The 20205-nt window shown below is 40.3% G+C and overlaps 2 protein-coding genes across 6 annotated transcripts in view; one reads left to right on the forward strand and one right to left on the reverse strand.

Moving 5' to 3' along the window:
• Nucleotides 1-1747: 1747 nt before the first annotated feature.
• pgk1 (phosphoglycerate kinase 1) lies at nt 1748-14031 on the forward strand. The gene is made up of 11 exons (XM_004561791.5): nt 1748-1932; nt 4741-4791; nt 5133-5288; nt 5525-5669; nt 8314-8417; nt 8572-8691; nt 10337-10451; nt 11947-12126; nt 12208-12385; nt 13129-13227; nt 13328-14031. The coding sequence occupies exons 1-11, from the start codon at nt 1868-1870 to the stop codon at nt 13366-13368; spliced, it is 1254 nt and encodes a 417-aa protein (XP_004561848.2). The 5' UTR covers nt 1748-1867; the 3' UTR covers nt 13369-14031.
• Nucleotides 14032-14990: 959 nt separating this feature from the next.
• LOC143420869 (uncharacterized) overlaps nt 14991-20205 on the reverse strand; it is a 34411-nt gene continuing 29196 nt past the window's right edge. For all 5 annotated transcript variants that reach the window (XM_076889382.1, XM_076889375.1, XM_076889376.1 and 2 more), the window contains one exon: nt 14991-16488. In XM_076889382.1, coding sequence (XP_076745497.1) covers nt 16433-16488 — 56 coding nt within the window. In that variant the 3' untranslated portion in view covers nt 14991-16432. The remainder of the gene's footprint in view (nt 16489-20205) is intronic.

Below are 20205 nucleotides of genomic sequence, written 5' to 3' on the forward strand. Positions count from 1 at the left end.
TAGTTGACTTGAGATGAAGTTGAAGAATTTGGAGGTCATCCTTCATTATTCCATCCATTTGTGTTCAATGTACCAGTACCACTGTACCAGCCCCAGAGCATGATGCTATCTCTTTTGGGACCTTTGCAAAGTGGTGACACATTTTCTAACTAATGTACTCAGTACATCAAATATATTCATCCAAGGATGTGTATACAATAATAGAATAGAATAGCCTTTATTGTCATTGTACAGAGTACAACGAAATTGGAGTGCCACTCCCTTGGTGCAAGTTTCAATAATAAATATAAATGTAAAATATAAAAAGTACAAAAAAAACAATCGTAAGTACTCAAACAATAGTATGTACAATATATACAGGATAGCAGCATTAATATAATGACAGTATGAATAGCAGCATAATATAATGACAGTGACGGTATGGAATAGGTTCAATTGTTTTTGTGCTTATTTACTACGGTGATAGCTCTGGGAAAGAAGCTATCCCTGAATCTAAATAATCTGTTAAAAGATTTCTTAAGTTTTAGTTACTGGTATGTTTTTAAAATGTATTATGAATTTCATTCATTTATTCAAAAGTATTAATCGGTATTGACAGTTTTTACCTTACAGATATTACTTTCCTTATTATTAACCTAATTATATTTTTCCTTCATGTGCTTATTTTTGCAAAAATAATATCCTTGATGCTTTTGCCAGGGGTAGATCTAGAGAAATGTCCTTAGTTTTTTTTTTTTACACATATGCAGCTGTTACTTTCTGTAATATGTATTATATATGGTTAAAATACATCAAAGTATACACATTTCATTTAAATATAGTCTAACACACAAATCTAACTCAAGCATCACACTCTTTTTTTAATAGAAAAAATAAAATTGTAACATGAGGTTTGTTACATTACATGAGAACACCACAGGCCTAAAACCTGCAGGTCTAACAATGGGAGGTGTATTGCTCCTCCTTTTTTCCACTTAGAGACAGCATTGCCTACTTTGACATTCAATAGTACCCTAATTTTTTTAACACACAAAACCAAACAATGACTACACTACACACTGACTATACTAGACAATGCTACACACTAACTACACCACAAAATGCTAAACTTCACAAATCTCTCACATTTCAAAACTCGCTCTCTCTCTCGCATTAGTCACACAAACCTCATGTGCTGCCATATCATTTTTTTATTGGTCGACACAGTACATTTTTCGTGGTAGCATTTTTTTCCTTTTTTTGTGCTGTCATTTGAAAATGACGTTTTTACCATTTTTTTCCTGCACTAAACGTGATGACAGTATTCAGGAAAAAAAGCATCAGTATATATAGTTTATTTTAATCATAATTATGGTTTTAGTGGCTATCAATAAAATTTAAAAAGAGCATATAGGCAGGGGCCGATCTACAGGGGTGGCATAGGGTGGCATGTGGAACCCTAAAATAATTTCTTGTCCCCCTTAGTGCCACCCTAGTTTTGCAGATGACTGACTGACTGGGGTGACAAAAGACTATTATATGGCGGCACATGCCACCCAATGCCATGACTGTAGATCCGTCCCTGGCCTTTGCTATATCTTCTAAAGTATGCAGGAGGGGAGGGGGGTTGAATGATATCCACTAAGTTCAGCTGATGCAGTAATCAGGAAGCATCAGAAGATAAACAGCAAACCGATCCAATCAGCGTGGAAGCTCTCCTAATGCATTAGCCAATCAGCAGCGGCGGGTGTGCGATTTGCCCTGCCCGGTGGTGTTCCTCCGCTGCGTTAAGGTCACCGCTGTCATTCGGTAGCTAACCAACAGCCGAAGGAGGCGGAGGAGATCCAGCAAAGGAAGGTGCACGAAAGAAGCAGCTAAACTCAGCAAAATGTCTCTGTCTAACAAACTCACCCTGGACAAGGTGGACGTCAAGGGGAAGCGGGTCGTTATGAGGTGAGCGTTAATTATCGCCTGGCAGTTAGCTTCTGCTGGCACCGTAGCGGCTAATCGGAAATGAGATTATTGATGAGCTTCTCCAAAATGTCGTGTTTGTTCTTCCTGCGGTGGCAGACTGTTTGGTGCTCACACACAGTGATGTGAGGGCATTAAAGTGATGGCTAAATGGTGTCTGAGTCGGTTTAGTCCGACGGGCAGGCGACAGGAAGTGAACTCGTCGGTTGTCACGTTTTCCTTTCATGTTACGTGCCTGTGCGGAGATGCTGCATGGATGGATGGAACCACTGGCATCCGAGTCAGTCCTGTAAAATACACCAGCATCCCTCTAATAATAATGAGTTTGTCAGTTTAAAAACCTGAAAATTGATGATGAATGTTATTGAAGTCTTCAGATTTCAGCTTAGGCCTCAAAGGAGATTTTAAAGGTGATGATTCAGACAGCACCAGGAACTATTTCATATATAGAGGGAAAACTAGCAATTGTTGGCGTTATCTATGAAAGGGATTATTAATTTCATAGTTAATGATAATCGGCAAAAAATAGCTATCGCAAATATCCAGATTCACATTTTGACATCCATTCTCAGTAGTTTAGGATGCCCAAAACAACCCAAAAAAGTTGAGTGATTTTTGAGCTGGGATATGAAGGTTGAGCCAAAGAAACACTTTAATTGCTTGAAAACTGAATCAAACAAGACTCTGACTTTATTAATCAGCCGACTGATCCACTTTAACAGGTAATGATTAGGTCACTGGCAATTCAGTCCAATTTGTTTGTTTTATTTTATTATTATTCCTATCTTCCAGTGAAATCTCTCTAGCAGAAAAGATGCCCTGCATCCTAACTGGACACAACTGAAGTCAAATTTATATTAGTCTAATTTGGCAGTCATTCACTTTATATTTCTGCAGCCCCCTCCAGTGATCTTGAAGGCACTTTTGAAACTGACACCATGTGTGAAAATGTCAGAGGGCCATGCTGGTTCGCTCAGTTTGGTGATGCAACACCAGGTGGCTTAGAACAAGGTTCACCCGTATTGCTGAGTGTTAAAAGGTCAAAATTCACCACATGTTGAGTTATGTGAGCGAATGTTGTGCCGGTCTAAGACAGTTAGACAATGGGTTACGTCAGATCACACCCAGGGCCTGTCGTGGCATGACACATGGTGGTGGTGGGTTTTTTTCCCCCAGATTCAGATGGAGGCAGTGAATCGGTGTTTCCTTACTGAACAAGGCTGGCCCTGAATTTAAAAGGGGGAGGGGCTCTTTATTGAAAAGGGGAAAGGGCTCTATGTTGCTATAGAGACCTGAAGTGGCTGACAGAATTGAAATGTGTTCAGCAGAGACTTGCAGCTGGCTTCCTCTGTCATGTAGGCTCCTGCTGCAGCAGCATGAAACATGTCAGTTTTAGGGTTGCAAAATTCCAGCGAACAGAAAGATGAAGGCAAAAATGGAGAGTCAAACACACTAGTGCTTTTTGGGGCTCTGTACAAAAGTGAGAAATACCCTCACATGTTAATGTACCAAACTTTACAGCATTAAAAAAAAAAGGTTTAAAGTTTTACTTGATGGATTGCAGTAGACTTGAAGTCTACTGCAATCCAAGTCTTTATTAAGTGACTGAAAATTCCCATGAAAATCAGCTGCTGAGCTGCTGTTAACTCCTTCATTGAGCTTATTTCTAGTTGTAAAGCAGCTAAAAGAGCTTTAGAGTCCACTGTGCTATAAACCGTATAAAGATCTGCATTCAAGAGCAACAGGGGGGGAAATGCAGAAATTTACAGAAGTAGAGCGGAAAACTATCACAGCTTTTGGATGAGTGGCACCTGTGAACAAGATCCTACTGTTGAGCCTCTGAATTGCTGACTGATGGCTTTCAGACTAAGACAGTGGATTGCTGTAACAATGACGGCAGGTACAGAGTGCGTGCAGGCTGATCACATCTCAGAGCATCAGTTCCCCAGAGGGAGGGAAAGGAGAGGCAGTTATGTAACCGGCTGGAGTACGAGGGACACGGCGTGTACTCGAAGCTGCCAGTGTGCATCTATGAAAAGGAAAACGGTTTCAGTTCCTGGCTCAAAATGGGCTTTTTTTTTTTTTTTCCCCCACCTTTAAAAACAAAACAAAGTCGACCAATTTCATGCATGAGTAAAAAAAAATTTATTACTGTCCTGATGATTTTTGGGGGGATTCAAGGTTAAAACCTTGAAGGTTAAAACGTATGTTCCTCTCTACATAGGAAATAAAAATAAAGCGTGCTAAAAGTCATTTTAGAGGAAAGCTTCTCAGCTAATGGTATTGACTGCTTGGCATCAGGGGACTCGAGCTGTGTATAGCTGACTCCAGGAGTCAATAGAGGAAGGAGAAGGGACCAAACACTGAGCTAAAAATGGTGCAAGATTTAAATCAAGACCTCCTGTCTCAGCTGCCAGTTACATCTGGTTTCTAACAAATGGGTAAGGGGTATAGTCTTAAAGCAGGGGTGGGGGAACGCCAGGCCTCTAGGGCCGGTGTCCTGCAGGTTTTAGATGTGTCCTTGATCCAACCCAGCTGATTGAAATGACTAAATTACCCCCTCAATATGTCTTGAAGTGGGTACACTTCAAGACATAGGGTCAATACACCTGAATCATTTGATTCAGGTGTATTGACCCAGGGTAATATTTAAAACCTGCAGAACACTGGCCCTTGAGGCCTAGAGTTCCACACCCCTGTCTTAAAGTCTTGCCAAATTCCCTAAAATTTTGTAGCACTTTGTAGCATCCTGGTTTTATTTTCTGATGTGAAATGTTTCTTCTCTTTCAGAGTCGACTTCAACGTTCCAATGAAGGACAAGGCGATCACAAACAACCAGAGGTAGCGTCTATCTTATTCTGAATCTTTTCAGTCTGTTATGTGTTAAGCAGCTGGGATTTCTAGAAGAGGAGTAGCAGATTTAGATTTGCTGAGAGCCTTCCTCGGAAATGAAAACTGAAAAAATATGTAGTTTCCTAGCATGCTTTAATTCTGTTAAAACTCCATACATCGATGTCAAGATCTCACTGGCCTTGATTTTTGACAAACGTAACTGTAGTCTTTTAACAGAAAAGGGAAGAATGTAACATTCCTAAAAGCAAGAACATTAATATTAAGTTTGAGTAAGTGTGACTTGATTCTTTTTTTCTAAACACTCCTGTTCACTTGTGTGGTGCCTTCAGGATCAAGGCAGCCATCCCCAGCATCCAGCACTGCCTGGATCATGGAGCCAAGTCTGTGGTGCTGATGAGTCACCTGGGCCGTCCTGACGGAAACGCCATGCCTGAGAAATACTCCCTGGAGCCCGTCGCTGCAGAGCTCAAGACCCTCCTAGGGAGGTGAGATGATGGCCTGAATAAGTGGTGTTTGTTAACAAGGGCAGAGGTGGTGTCCTTGTTATGGTTGAAATATTCTGGTATTAGTAAGAAAGATATTAACGCTATTTTTGGTTGCTTCTAGCAAAGGCAGATTTGTTTCGTTTAAAATGTATATATCTGTCTATCTATACACTAAAGAAGAGAAGATCTGCTCTAAGAACCAATCATAATCACACTCACTAATTCTGTGACTGTAGGGACGTCACCTTCCTGAAGGACTGTGTGGGCCCTGAGGTGGAAGCTGCCTGTGCTGACCCCACCTCTGGATCCGTCATCCTGCTGGAGAACCTCCGCTTCCACGTTGCCGAGGAGGGCAAAGGGAAGGACCCCTCTGGGAACAAGGTGAGCTTCTGAGGTTTGAGTGTTAACAGTGGTTAGACTCGGCAGCGTTATGTGTGGTTTGGGCTTCAGTTTTTGTTTTGTTTTTTTGTGTGTGTGTCAGTTTTCCTAAAGACAGAATATTGGTCTGTCATCTAAGACTACAGTCATATTAGAAAATTGAATATTTAGTCTCTGAACTGCCATCGGTGTGAAGAAGAGCACGATAACTTACAGCTGCAATCAAGTTCCTGTTATTTTCAGAACTTGCATGTAGTCCTACAGTTTGTCTCTTTACTTCCAGTCCTCTACTTTTTTCTTTTTGCCTCCATCTAAAAGAAGTTGAACATTAACCTCTCACAACACACTGAAGTGAATTTTTCAGAGATTGAAATAATGTAGTTTGGCCAAATTGGTTTTTCTCTATTTGCATCACATGGCAATTTGCTGCATCACAAATGTAACTGAGCAAGTTGTTATTTGGCAACCAAGCCGTACACGGAGGACAGACCAGGCTCTATCCACGAACATGCTGCAGTTGAATTTTCGAGCACAAAAGACACGGAGAATGAGAGCGTCAGTGCGAAAGGGAATGTGGCCCAATCATTTTGTCAACATAATCACTGGAATCGGGCAGCACGGTGGTTAGCACTGTTGCCTCACAGCAAGAAGGTCCTGAGTTCAATTCCACCATCAGGCCGGGGTCTTTCTGTGTGGAGTTTGCATGTTCTCCCCGTGTTTGCGTGGGTTCCCTCCGGGTACTCCGGCTTCCTCCCACCGTCCAAAGACATGCAGCTTGTGGGGATAGGTTAATTGGATAATCCAAATTGTCACTAGGTGTGAATGTTCGAAGGAATGTGAGTGAATGGTTGTCTGTCCCTGTGTGTTAGCCCTGCGACAGACTGGCGACCTGTCCAGGGTGTACCCCGCCTTTCGTCCTATGACAGCTGGGATAGGCTCCAGCGCCCCCCGCGACCCTGAAAAGGATAAGCGGAAGCGAATGGATGGATGAATCACTGGAAGGCAAAATTGTATTTGAAAATATGACCCAGGCCTCAGACAAAGGTGTCTTTTTATAGTTTAAAAAAAGTGTGTTCTATATTTTACACACTTTCAATAAGACCTAAAAAGATGCAAAGTGAAGCAGAAAAATGGCCAACACCTTGTCGGTTCAGCAGACTTTCTTTGTGCTCGGTCACATGGAGGAAGACTCAGTCACTCCAGCTGCAGCTTCTCCTGAAATTGCTGCATCACCATCTGACATCACAGTGCTGGTGCAGAGACTGTTTTGTAGCACACTGTTAACCGCACTATGTTCGTAGGATAAACTGTGAAAATGTGACTAAACTTTTCTAAAACCAGCTTTTCTAAAAAGCCCTAATGATGCAACACACACAATAATAGGCTTTCATTTACCTATTTAAGATAAATTTGGTCATTTGTGTTTTTATTGAGATTCATATTCGTCTACTCATAAGCCATTTATGGTGTGGTTTAGTAAGGCTGCTGTAGGAGCAATTTCCCATCTCTGGGATAAATAGTCTGGTTAGAGAATGCCTGGTCGCACTCCCTAATCTCCTCCTTTATGCTGAGGCATAAATAATGTAGCATATTCAAACTCGCAGACAGACGCTGTCTGAAATGAGCATCGGTCTGAGCCGTGGCCGAGCACCACTTTTGACCTGTTGACATTTATCTTGAAGGTCTGTGGGCTTTTCCTGTCCTGTGAGGCCTCGTTGGTATGCTGGTTGGTTTCTACTGTACCGCTGTAGTGTATACACCACGGTCTCTTTATTTTTAGCTCATTATAAAAACATGAAATGGTCTCACTTTCTCACTTAAATGGGCGCTCCACTGCTTTTTACACAAGGATCGGTTTGTCGCCAGGAGGAGGACTCGGCCTGTGAAACTGTAAAGTGTTTTCTGTAGCTGTGAAAGTTCATCAGGGTTATTTCAGCTTGGAGGTCTGGCTATTAAAAGCATCACTGTGTCGAACTATGGGGGAAGATCCATATTTAGTTTTACCCAGTTTATTTTTTGGCCTGAAGCAAGTAGTTAGTCTGGTCAAGTAATGGAAAACTAATCTGCAGCTATTCAATTATTTTACAAAAATTGCTAACTTCTGTTGGTTTCTGAAGCTCATACTCTTTGGAGGGGGGTAAAAGTTTAAAGCCTGAAACCTGTCCCTTGGAAAGAAGTGACCTGGGCTCCCTGGCATTTGGTCGACCCCTAAAGAGCTCTCTTGACCTTTACTCTGCCTACAGTCTCACAGTTGTGACCTTTCCCTGTTAAAGTGCATCAGAAACCTGACCCACAATGTACTGACTGAATCCTGATGGATAAACTGAGTTCATATTGACAGCAGTCCGATTATACCTGGACACAAAACGGAGTTGAGCTTGAAGATATTTGGGTATGTAGGTGTTGCCCTCTGCTCATTGGTGGCAGGTAGATTAGCTTTTATTTGTATGTGGACAGTGGAACTGGATTGGAGCTGAAACAAGGAAAAACTGCTTTGAGATCAGGATGATGAGACATGCAGCATCAGTTCACAGGACTTAAACGAGTCCCTGAATTTAGGCCAACAGTCTTGTTGAAGTAAAATGAACTCTTGCTTTTGCACTTTGCAGCCTTAACAAATGGTGTTTGTCTTCTCTTGTCTTTCCAGACGAAGGCAACCCAGGAGCAGATTGATTTCTTCAGAGCGTCTCTGTCCAAACTGGGAGACGTTTACGTCAACGATGCCTTTGGGACGGCTCACAGAGCCCACAGGTGAGCGCCACGCAGGTCAGGTGGATACAGTGATGATCACTAGGTGAAATCTGCGGTCTCAAAGCAGATGGTCTTTGAGAAGTTTCAATTCGATTAGTTTAATTAAATGGTATAATTCAGTAGTTTGTAACTTCTTCATCCTTGTCGCTGTTAGCTCCATGGTGGGAGTGAATCTGCCTCAGAAGGCAGCTGGTTTCCTCATGAAGAAGGAGCTCGACTACTTCGCCATGGCTCTGGAAAAACCTCAGAGGCCCTTCCTGGCTATCCTCGGAGGGTGAGAACATCTCTTTTTAACAGATGAAGTTTGAAAATGTTGGCTGGACAATATAAAAAAAACTACGCAGAGCATGGTCACTAGTTCTGATTTGTGTCCACTTTAGACATTATTTTCTTCTGCTCAGTTCTTTAGGAAGGGTCACAGGGTGTCCAGCCAGGAATAGAGGAAAAGCTCATTATATTGTCTGTGGTGTCACTGTGCACTGCTTTATTCAAGGCTCAGTGAGCAGGCAGATCCAGGATTAAGATTTAAGTTGATTTTGATTTATACTCTAACCCCTGATTTATGGTCACAAATATTTGGTGGTCAACAAGCAAAATTTTATGTATGTTTTAAACCTTTTATCATGTGTCTGCAAATTATGCTCAGAAAGAAAACTGCCCATTAACCTTCTGTGCACAGAAGTAAAACTACAGTTTCCATCATTAAGTGAGGACTTCCAAAATAAACAACTTTATTTTCTAACAGTTGCTAATCGTGTCAAAGTCTTGTATAAGGTAACCATTAGAATGTATTTCTATTTAATTGTATAGAAATTGCTTCTATACAGTGAGAATAAGAGCTGCTTCTCAGGAATAATGACTTGATCAACAGTTTTAGTGAGACTGTGGCACTGTTTCCTGTAGCTTTGTACCTCTGTCCTGCTGTGGTTTCATAACCCTTAACTTGCTTGGTCTGCTGCCAGCCAGATGTGGCAACATGCCAGAGTACATTGTGCAACAATTGCTGGCAGTCGGCGTCGACTGCTGCAGCCAATCAGCTCCTCTGTGAGGATGCTGACCATTAGTGTGTAAATGATCTGCGTCGACTGCTGTTGTTAAACCCCTGACTTACAACATTACACCTGCAATAGGAGACTGCAGACTTTTCTGCAGCTCAAAGTCATCAGCGGTGAGGTTAATGGTACAGAGGTGCAGATAAATCGATTAGCAGCTTCGCTTTCTGATTTCACTGACATAATTCTTTTTAATAACTACAGTTGAAATGTAATAACAGTGCAGATCTATTGATAAGGGTTTGGTATAATGACAGAAGGTTGTGTTCGAATATTGGAATAAAAAAAACAACAACAAAAAACCAGATTATTCGACCATTTCTTGTCATTAATGGTTTTCCTGCACTGTTCTGTGTGGTGGGATGCAATACAATATAATATCTAAGCAGCTCCATGAGCCAATATTTAACAATAATGGAGAAATAATGCACTGCTAAAAGACTTTGAATTACTAAAGTTTGTCTCAGTGTAACTAGATGCTACTTTACAAAGAAGAGTTTCATTCAAAGCCAAAGACTACAGCAGCTGTCACGAAGCCTACATGAAACCCTTAAAGCATAAAGGAAGAGGAGGAGGCCCTCACAGAGAGCCAGTGAATATTTTTGCTTGAAATGCCTAATCTTATATAATCAAAGACTTAATTGAATTATTGACTCACAGAACTTTGCATTAGGAGGCAGTGGGTTCACCAGATGCCCTGTGGCGAAAGACTGTGCAGTTTTGATAAAGAGAGAAAATCTAAGGATAAAATTTGGCTATGACATCTTAACTAATAAAATAAACCAGTTTTTAGCTCCTGTATGTACAGATGAGTGAATTTCAGGATTGTCACTGTTTGTCTGTCCTGACGTGTTTTCTCTGTTTTAGAGCAAAGGTGAAAGATAAGATCCAGCTGATCAACAACATGTTGGATAAGGTTGATGAGATGATCATCGGGGGTGGCATGGCTTTCACCTTCCTCAAAGTCCTCAACAACATGGAGGTGAGGAGGAGGATGCGTCGCCAAAGCAATTCGAAAATCAAACCGTTAAAAATGGTGGCTCAAATGACTTCACCTGATGGAGGTCGCCTGCTCTGTGCCTCAGAAAGCTTTGAGCTTCAGCTCATTGTTTAGCTGTACATAGTTTGCATTTACACTTGCTCCCCTTGTGCTGGATGAACTTCCCAAAAAAGACGACTCGGTTAAAAAAAACAAATCGCATACAACACACTATTAAGTTAAAACAGTGATGCTTTTTGAGTCTTGAGTGGATATGTTTCTTAGTTTTCCATGAGTATTCATGTTTTAACCTCAGTGTTCAGCCTCAGGTAGATTAATAAAATAAAATTTCTCCTTCTAATGGAGCTCACACTTGGACTTTTGTAGTGACGAAACGGTCTTGTGAAACAGTTTTGTTTGCATCACTGCAGAGACCGAAAGTCACGATTGTGACCTAAATTTGACTTCTTGACAAGCAGATTTTATTCAGTTTCCTCCTCCTGGTTTTATTTGCCCAGTTTATGAAATGAATAGCTACCACAAACCCAATAATAGTGATAAGTTGCTGCCTGCCTGGGGAAAAAGATTCCTAATCTCACTAAGTTCACAGTTGAACTATGAGGCAAGAGCAGAGGTATGAAGACAGAGTGGGTGAAAGAAGCTGGAGCTCTTAAAAATGACAGGCCGTTACTTATTGTGATTTGTGCCTCAATGCAAACAGTTACAGGTGCAGCTATAAAATTCTTATCCCAGTCATTTGTGACATTGCATAACTTTTTAGATTTAGTATACTTGGAAACTACAAAAAGGTGAGGTTATTTTGCACCACAATGGGCAAATCTGCCCTGTGAAACGGGCATCCTCCTACTGTTCCTGTTTGAGCGGTAAATGTTGTGTTGTGTACATTCCTAAATGATCTTGATCCATCTGAGGCTGCAAGATATCAGAAAGCTGTTGTCACTTCCCTTTAAATGGCACTGAGCGTCTCCACTAGAAATGACACAAACTTGCTCAACACATGAAGGGTGTGAAGTAAAATAAGTTTCAGCATCAGCTTAACTCGACAGTTTTCATCTCGTGGGGTAGCTTCGGTGCAACTTCCAAACATTAAGTAGGACTTGAACACAAAACCTCTTTGAGACTCGTATAGAAGAAAACCCAAAATATGAATCATGCAGTGATAAATGTCTGCAGATTTGAGTAAATGTTTTTTCTTCTTGCAGTCCTGTCTGTATCATAAAGAAACATCAGATTTCAGAGGGCTGTATATTAATTTATTTTTTAAAGTAATAGTCATGGAAGTTTACGGTAAATCTTAAAATGTATAGCTGAATATAAAGTTTTAGATGCAAAACTTAGGATGTTCAAAAGTGTTCAATGTGTCCCCATTCTGAATACTCTTCGTATATAGTTCCTCAGATTTACTTGTTTTTAATTGTGTCTTTGCTGGTTTCATGTAAGTCACAAATCTTTTCTCCCGTCCTCCTGCTCCTGTCAGATCGGTACCTCCCTGTATGACGAGGAGGGCGCCGGCATCGTCAAAGACCTGATGGCCAAAGCTGAGAAGAACAAAGTCAAGATCACGCTGCCCGTCGACTTCGTCACTGCTGACAAGTTCGACGAACATGCCGCCACCGGTACTGCAACAGTTGCTGCTGGCATCCCCGCCGGCTGGATGGTGAGAAAGGACAAGTTATTTTAAATTAAAACTACTTAATGGACTATGAAGAAAGGTTAAGCATTCTTTCCTCCTCTGCAGGGTCTGGACTGTGGACCCGAGAGCTCTAAGGCCTACGCAGAGGCGGTCGGCAGGGCCAAGCAGATCGTGTGGAACGGTCCGGTCGGTGTGTTCGAGTGGGACAACTTCGCTAAAGGGACGAAGAACCTGATGGACAAAGTGGTCGAGGTGACCAAATCTGGCTGCATCACAATCATCGGTAAGAAAGAGGAGACGAATGGGGAGCGTGTTCCTTAGTTTCACTCAGTTTCATCCCTCGCTCATCACAAGGAGATTTTACTGTGATTTATTTGTAGTCTGGTTTATGGGACACAAGTGTTTACTGGAGACACACAGGGACTCGTGCTGCATTCAAGAACATTACGTTTACTTATAGTGCAGCTTTACAGTTCGGACTTTTTTTTTCTTTTTTTTTTTAATCATTCAGGTTCAGTTCCATATTTATTTTTTTTAGATCTTGTTCTTTTACTACTGACAAATCGTAATAAACAAAATGTTTGAGTATGCAAAGCTGAGGAGAAAAGCTTTGTTTCCTGTCTCTCTGCACCTTTTAAACTGTCAGATAAAAGCAGATCTTTCATAATGAGGTGTGTTCTTACATCTGGTTTGTTTGCTGTACAAACAGTAGCACCACATGTGCAGTTAGTCCAAAAATGAGTCATTTATGATGGTTTTACTGCAGCCATGTCACCTTCGTAATAACATTCAGTGATCGTAAATGTTATGAGGGGGTTTACAGCGAGATTAAATGATGAGCCTCATCATTTAATCTCGCTGTAAACCCCCTCATCAAACAAACATCAATCAAACAGCCTGTTTGGGTGGAAAAAAAAAAACAAACAAAAAAAAAACATAAATGTGTGGAATGTGCACAAAGAGCAAGTAAAAGTATAATTTAATGGTGTTTTTGTACCTTTAAATCGTTCACGTTTGTTTGTTCAGGTGGGGGTGACACCGCTACTTGCTGCGCCAAGTGGAACACAGAAGACAAAGTTAGCCATGTCAGCACGGGAGGCGGAGCCAGCCTGGAGCTGCTGGAGGGTGTGTGATGGGAGAAGCTGCCCCATGTTCACTCACAGAATAGAAAACACTGTTTTTAACATGTTGAGCCTGACTGAGCATCTGCTCTTTGTGTCCTCAGGTAAAGTCCTGCCAGGTGTGGACGCCCTGAGTAACGCTTAAACCTTCATCAACTGGAGAGCGAGTGTGTGTACGAGAGGTGGTTAGCTACACAGCCAGACTCCTGTTTACTCCCAGAACATCCCCAGAAGTGAAATAAGACAAATCCCATCTTTACCCTGCAGCCGTTTCATGTTCAGTCTTTGTTTTTGAAGTTGTGACTCAGAGGAGGAAAACGTTACCTCACACCTGCTGTCATTACTGAGTAGAGCGCCCTGCCTTACTTCGACATGCTTCTCAAAGCCACTCTGCTGAAAGTAGGAGCCTTTACTTAACGGTTAGGACAAAAAAGATCAACCTCATCGAGGTGGAAGTCGTTTCTTTCTGCTGAAACACAAACGGCCTCTGCAATGACTGAATCTGGGTTCAAACAGCAACGTCTGCTTCACTGTAAACTTCCTCAGTGGCTCGTGTGTGTAAATGTTTTGCTGCGTCACTTTTGCCTCCCTGGGAACGTCACTGCACCACCCTGAGTGTATATACATGCAAAGTATATATATTAAAATGTATGAGAGAAATGGTAACTTGGTGTGTTACATTTTGTCTGTTGGCACTAATGTTTGCTCTGGTCGTCTGTCCTCTGTGGTGGTTGCTGGTTTCGAGCGGCTTCAGACAGATGTCTCGGCTGATCTGTTCAGGCTAATAAAACTGTCTCTGTGTTAAAAACTCTGCTGTGAACGACTCCTCCTTTGAAGGTGTTACTGTCATAGAAATGCAGCCATTTACTGGTGAAACTGATGACGCGATAAAGCTTATTCTGGGTTATCTGCACTACCAGGAAAGGAAACAAAGTTATTTAACTTTTTGGTGAACAAAGGTAAAAAAAAAAAACGGGGTGAAAAATTAAAATAATTATTTTGTGAACTTTTAAAACTGAATAAGTTAGCAGAGCTATTATTGTTTTGTTTTCCATGTTTCCATTCTCTAGTAAAGCTCAAATATAAGCATTCAAACTTGCATGGACTTCTATTGATAAAATGTATGCAAAGAGTCTCTGTATTTAGTGTTGAGCCTTCATAATGTCTCCAAATCTCGGTGGCATGCCTGACTTCAGTGTCAGGGTTCAAATCCTGATGGTGAGACACATTTTTGTGGTCTTCTGCTGGTCTACCTATATTATGAGTAGCTCATGACTTTTAAAGGTTACCCTTATTAACCATAAATAGTAGACTTGAGTCTGCATACAAACTATCATGAGAGTAATAGGGGCTCAAATTCTGGATCAAACAAGTCGTACCAGGATTGACAACAAATGTCTCTTTATGATGTAATTTTGATTGGATGTTGTGCATCACAGTGAACAGGTGATGCTCCCATGTGGTTGGGCTGGAGGTTTGAGAGCCACAATCCTGTACTATTGTGTTTGACCCATAGTCATGTTTTCTTTTATTTAATCAAAGAGCCACTTTAGAGGCTTCTTATTTTTGTTTTCAAATTTAAGAATAACTGTGTGAGATGATGCATGAGCCTGAATTTATGACTTTATAATCAGCTAATCTGACACAGAGCCTGAACCCACCGAGGACTAAGAAGCCGTTGACTCGGAAGTTATTAATGAAGACTTTCACCAACATGTCAAAACAATCCATTAAAGATGAAATGATTTACATGACTCTGGCTTTGTTAAGAAAAACCTCTCTGGCTTTATTATTTACTGCATAGAATCACTGTGTAAACATAATGTACTTGAACACCACGGTTATTATAATGACTAAAAATAGGTTTGAAAAATGTCATTAAATGGAACCAAAATGTTTAAAAAAACAAAATAAAACTGAAACACTGTTGCGAACTTGCAAAACAAAAATAAAACCAAAAATAAGTTAATCAAATAACTTTATTTTATTAACAATAAAATAAGTTAATTACTACAGAGAGAGACATACTTGGAATCAATCCTTTGTGTTTTTGTTGCACATATAGTTTTGGTGAGAAGTTTACACACAATGATCATAAATGGGCATAAATGTCATGGGAATGTCTTTGATCTTTTTCCAGATTGTACAGCATACATGTTAATCTTTTGGATTTTCTTTATTCCACACAGAGTCAGAAGTATACATACAAACTGAAATATATACATATACTCAAATATTTAAAAAAACCTCAAACTTGTGTTCCAGCAGGACAATGATCCCAAACACACATGAGAACTGATTTCAGAATAGGATAGAGCAGGCTAACAAAGCTTCTGGGATGGCCTTCCCAAAGCCCCGACTTCAGCCCTATTGGAAATTTGTGGACTGTGCTTAAACGTCAGGTCCGTGCCTGTGCCAGGAAACCAATCAGTTTAAATGAACTCTACCAATACTGCCAAGAAGAGTAATCAAATATCCAGGAAATGTATTCTAGAAGCTTACCAATGGATATTTAACCAAAGATTAGTGGAAGTGTATGTACATACTTGAGCCGGATTAGAGAAAATCCAAAATAGATTCAAACTTGTGCACCCAGTTTTCTAAAGTCATTAAAGATGTTGTACAATCATTCCACCCTGGAAAAAGATCAGTTCAGAGAAATCATTGAAAGCCCCAAAATACCATGACCTTCATGCCCATGATGAGAGTATGTAAACTTCTGACCACAACTATAAATTATTGCATGTATATAATTTAATAAAGTCTACTTCCTCTGTAATACATTATACTTTTTTCACAGGGATCAGTGTCATAAATTTGAAAAAATTCTAGAATATGAGCAGAAAAAGCAAATAATAGCCTATGTGTGGTCAGTTTCAGTTAATTTGATCATGTTTTTTTTTTATCATTTTCATCACTCATTTTTTTTTACGTATACAGACTGGATTAAAAAATGGAAACCTTTTTTTTTTTAAGAAAAAGGTTTTTATCAAAGATTTTAAAAAAAGCAAAACACAAATTTGTTTACACTATATTTAAATTGATTTATTTCACCACCAGGTGGCAGACTTGGTTTTCACTTTCAGTGTCCAAAAGCATCTGTGCATGTTATTTGCACATCAGTCAGACAGACATGAGAATCTTTTTTTAAAGTAGCAGTTTTCAGCTTCAGTTTTCCACCAGATAACTTGCAGAGCTGTCCAGGATGGTCACATCTTCTCACCGATGCTTCTTTCAACATCTTGATTTACGTAATCTGCCTCATCTGTAAAACATGTGCATAAGTGGTTAATGATGAAAACACGTCCAGACCATTGACACATTTGCATAATGACTGAAACTAGCACCACTGACAAACTGGGCTGTGAGGTCAACTAAAACCTGGGCAGCTCTGCTTAAGCACAGCTGAAAGCAGGCTTTTAAATGAATGTTTTCACAGTCACCGTACTGTGGAAAAGTCTTAAGCCACGCTTATATATATTTTTTTCCAAGGAGCCACATTTCTTATTTTTGAAAGTGGTCTTAAGCAATAGTTTTCCAGGCTTTCTGATGGTCTTCATCAGTTGTGACACTTATTTCCCATTTTCCTGACAAAATATAAAGAAATGAAAGGTAGCACAAGACTTTTTCACCGTGCTCTTTGTTCCTCTGTTGCATTTAAATCATATATCTGAGTGCTTGAGATTTCCAAGCAGCTGCTGTAACATGTTGGCTGTTACTGTATAAAGCAAATGCCCCAGGTAGTCAGTAATATGGCACCACATTTACTGTTGGTTGAAAGCTGTGTGAAGTAATATAGTGAGGCAGCCAATTAGACGTTCACAGGACTCTGGAACCTATAAGCATCCTCAGTGGGCCATTTTCTGTTAGTGCTCCTGTGATGTTATCAGCCAGAAAAGTTAGACATGTTATATATGGCAGTATTTTGGTCTTGTGGTTATACTGGGTGAGTATGCAAATAAAGACGTCCAACGCCATATAAGTGCTACTACTTATATGGCGTTAAAATAACTACGTCTTTTATGGTATTTAATCAGCGGGAAACACTCTGGGTTCCCCAAAATGCCCTGCTCACGTCATCTGGTTGATGTTACTTGACGTCAGTGTTGCTGAGCTTTCGTTTGAAACTGTTATGAATGCAAATTATTGCGTGGAATAACTTTTAGTGGCAGAATCCCTTTGATCTCTGGTCTTCTTTATGACATCAGCACACGAAAACCTATAAATAGGGGAGAGGTTCTCACTCTTGTCATTATTTAAAAATGTCTTTTACTCTACTGGTCCCTGTATTCTTACTATAATTAATACCTCCTTGGCCTCGGGCATAGTCCCTGCCTATTTTAAAACTGCTGTTATACATCCCTTGTTAAAAAAGCCTATGCTGGACCCATCTCTCACTAGCAATTATAGACCGATCTCAAAAATTCCGTTAATTGCTAAGATTCTAGAGAAGATCGTGGCTAAGCAGCTTACAGCAGTTTTAGATAAATATAGTATTTTCGACAAATTTCAATCTGGCTTTCGTAAAGTTCATTCCACTGAAACAGCCCTTCTTAGAGTTTCTAATGACATTTTGTTACAAAGCGATGCAGGTAAATGTTCTGTTCTCTTAATGTTGGATCTTACGTCGGCCTTTGATACTGTTGACCACTATATTTTACTTAACAGGCTGAAACACTGGGTTGGTGTCTCTGGGACTGCATTGAAATGGTTCTCCTCGTATCTCTCTGAACGATATTCTTCTGTGGCAGTTTCTAAGTATAGATCATCTTCTGCGTCCCTGTCTTTTGGTGTGCCACAAGGCTCTGTGCTAGGGCCATTACTGTTTTTAGTTTATTTACTCCCTCTTCAGCACATTTTGAGCCCTTTTGAGGATATTTGTTACCATTGTTATGCGGACGATATCCAACTCTATATATCTTTTAAACCGGAAGAGGCTTCTAAGCTGCGGCTTTTAAATGTGTGCTTGGAAACCATTAAAGGCTGGATGGCTGAAAACTTCCTCCAACTAAATGAAAGTAAAACCGAAGTCCTCTTATGTGCCCCAGATAGACATATACCCAGTATAATAAATGCTCTTGGTCCTCTTTCAACGTTTGTAAAACCATCTGTCAGGAACTTAGGGATTATCCTTGATCCTGCTCTTACGTTAGATAGTCATGTTAAATCTCTTGTTCGGTCTTGCTTTTATCATTTAAGAAATATTTCTAAATTGAGCTCTATTATATCCTATACCGAACTGGAGATTGTTATTCATGCTTTTATCTCTTCACGACTGGACTATTGCAATTCCCTGTTTACTTGTTTAAATAAAGGTTCTTTGGAGCGTCTGCAGATCGTTCAGAATGCTGCAGCAAGACTTTTGACGAAAGCTTCTAAATTTTCACATATAACACCGTTGCTCATGCAGTTACATTGGCTTCCTGTTGAATTTAGAGTCCAGTTTAAGATTTTGGTTTTAACTTTCAAGGCTCTTCAACAACAAGCACCACCATATATCATTGAACTTTTACAGCCCTATGCCCCTAGTAGGTCTCTGAGGTCGAGTAGTCAGGGCCTACTTGTCATTCAGTATACGAGACTGAAAACTAGGGGTGATAGAGCTTTTGCTACTGTGGCCGCCAGACTGTGGAATTCCCTTCCTCAGGACTTACGATCCGCTGATTCATTGATTACTTTTAAAAAACAGCTAAAAACACATCTTTTTAAAACTGCCTTTTGCTAACTTTGTTTGTATTTTGTCTTTTTAATCTGTTATATCTTGTAAAGCACTTTGTGATCTCTATCTAGAAATGTGCTATATAAATAAAATTTTACTTACTTTTACTTACTTACTTGTCAGTCTTTCAAAGATAGTGGAAGAATTCACTAGGCAGGAAAACACTTAAACTACTCGAAACTTCCGTTTCTGACACAGTTGACCGTATTTTTAAAAAATCTTTTAGTTGGTACAGAGATTTAGCATCAACTTCAATTTGAAATATGAGTCTGTCAAATCCTGTTGCATGCAACATGAGAGCCGAGAACGAAAAACTTCAACAGCAAATCAAAGAGCTGAAAAATGAGAATAAAACTCTCAAACAACAAAACTCTACCATACGTGACCTTAAAGTCGAGAACGCCGACCTTAAGGAGCAAAAAAGAGAGCTCATAAATGAGAACAAGATTCTCCAAAAAAACATTGAAGTTCTCTTCAAACGAAGTGGGTTCTCTAAAAACAAGAGGAAAAGAGACCTGCAACTAGAGAATGAAACAATTCACTTCAAAATTCAAGAGCTGGAATATTGGAACCAAATTCTAAAGGATTTAAACAGCTCCAAAACCAAAGAGATCCAGCAACAGAAAGAGGTGATGCAGGAAATGGAGGCAGAAATCAGAGAGTTGCAAAGCAGCAAGACAGGCTTGGTTATAAAAGTGGGAGACATGGAAAAGGACAACCAGTCTTTAAGAGAGGAAAATGATGTGACGGTAAAACGCATGTGTGAGCTGAAAAGGGACTTTGAAAAGGAAAAAGATGACATGCAACAGGAAATACAGGCTGTTAAAACTGAGCTCCATCAGGCAAACACAGCCTTTAAAGAGTTACAAGAGAGTGAAGAAAGAAAAAGGATCATGAATGAGGAAAACAAAACAACGGACAGTGAACAGCTCAGACAGACCCTGGAACGCCAATGCTTTGCACATGAAATTGACATATTGAGGCGGCATAACGAACTTCTTGAACAGGACCTCCAGGAGCTTTCCAAAAGGAGTGGTGATTCTCAAAAAGAACTGAAACCACACGATGAGGGTGTGAAAGGAGAATCACGGATCTCCAAAGCCACTGAGAAAGACTCCCAACATGATTTTAACGTGACCAACAGAGAAAAGGAGTTGTTGTGCCATGAATTTGAGGAAATGAAAAGAGAGCTTGAAGAGGTCAAGAAAAATCTGTATGATTTACAGGAAGCCTTGAAAACAGAAGACATGGCGTTGCAAACCC

This window comes from Maylandia zebra, linkage group LG10 (genome assembly GCF_041146795.1).
Source record: "Maylandia zebra isolate NMK-2024a linkage group LG10, Mzebra_GT3a, whole genome shotgun sequence".
Classification (NCBI taxonomy): domain Eukaryota; kingdom Metazoa; phylum Chordata; class Actinopteri; order Cichliformes; family Cichlidae; genus Maylandia; species Maylandia zebra.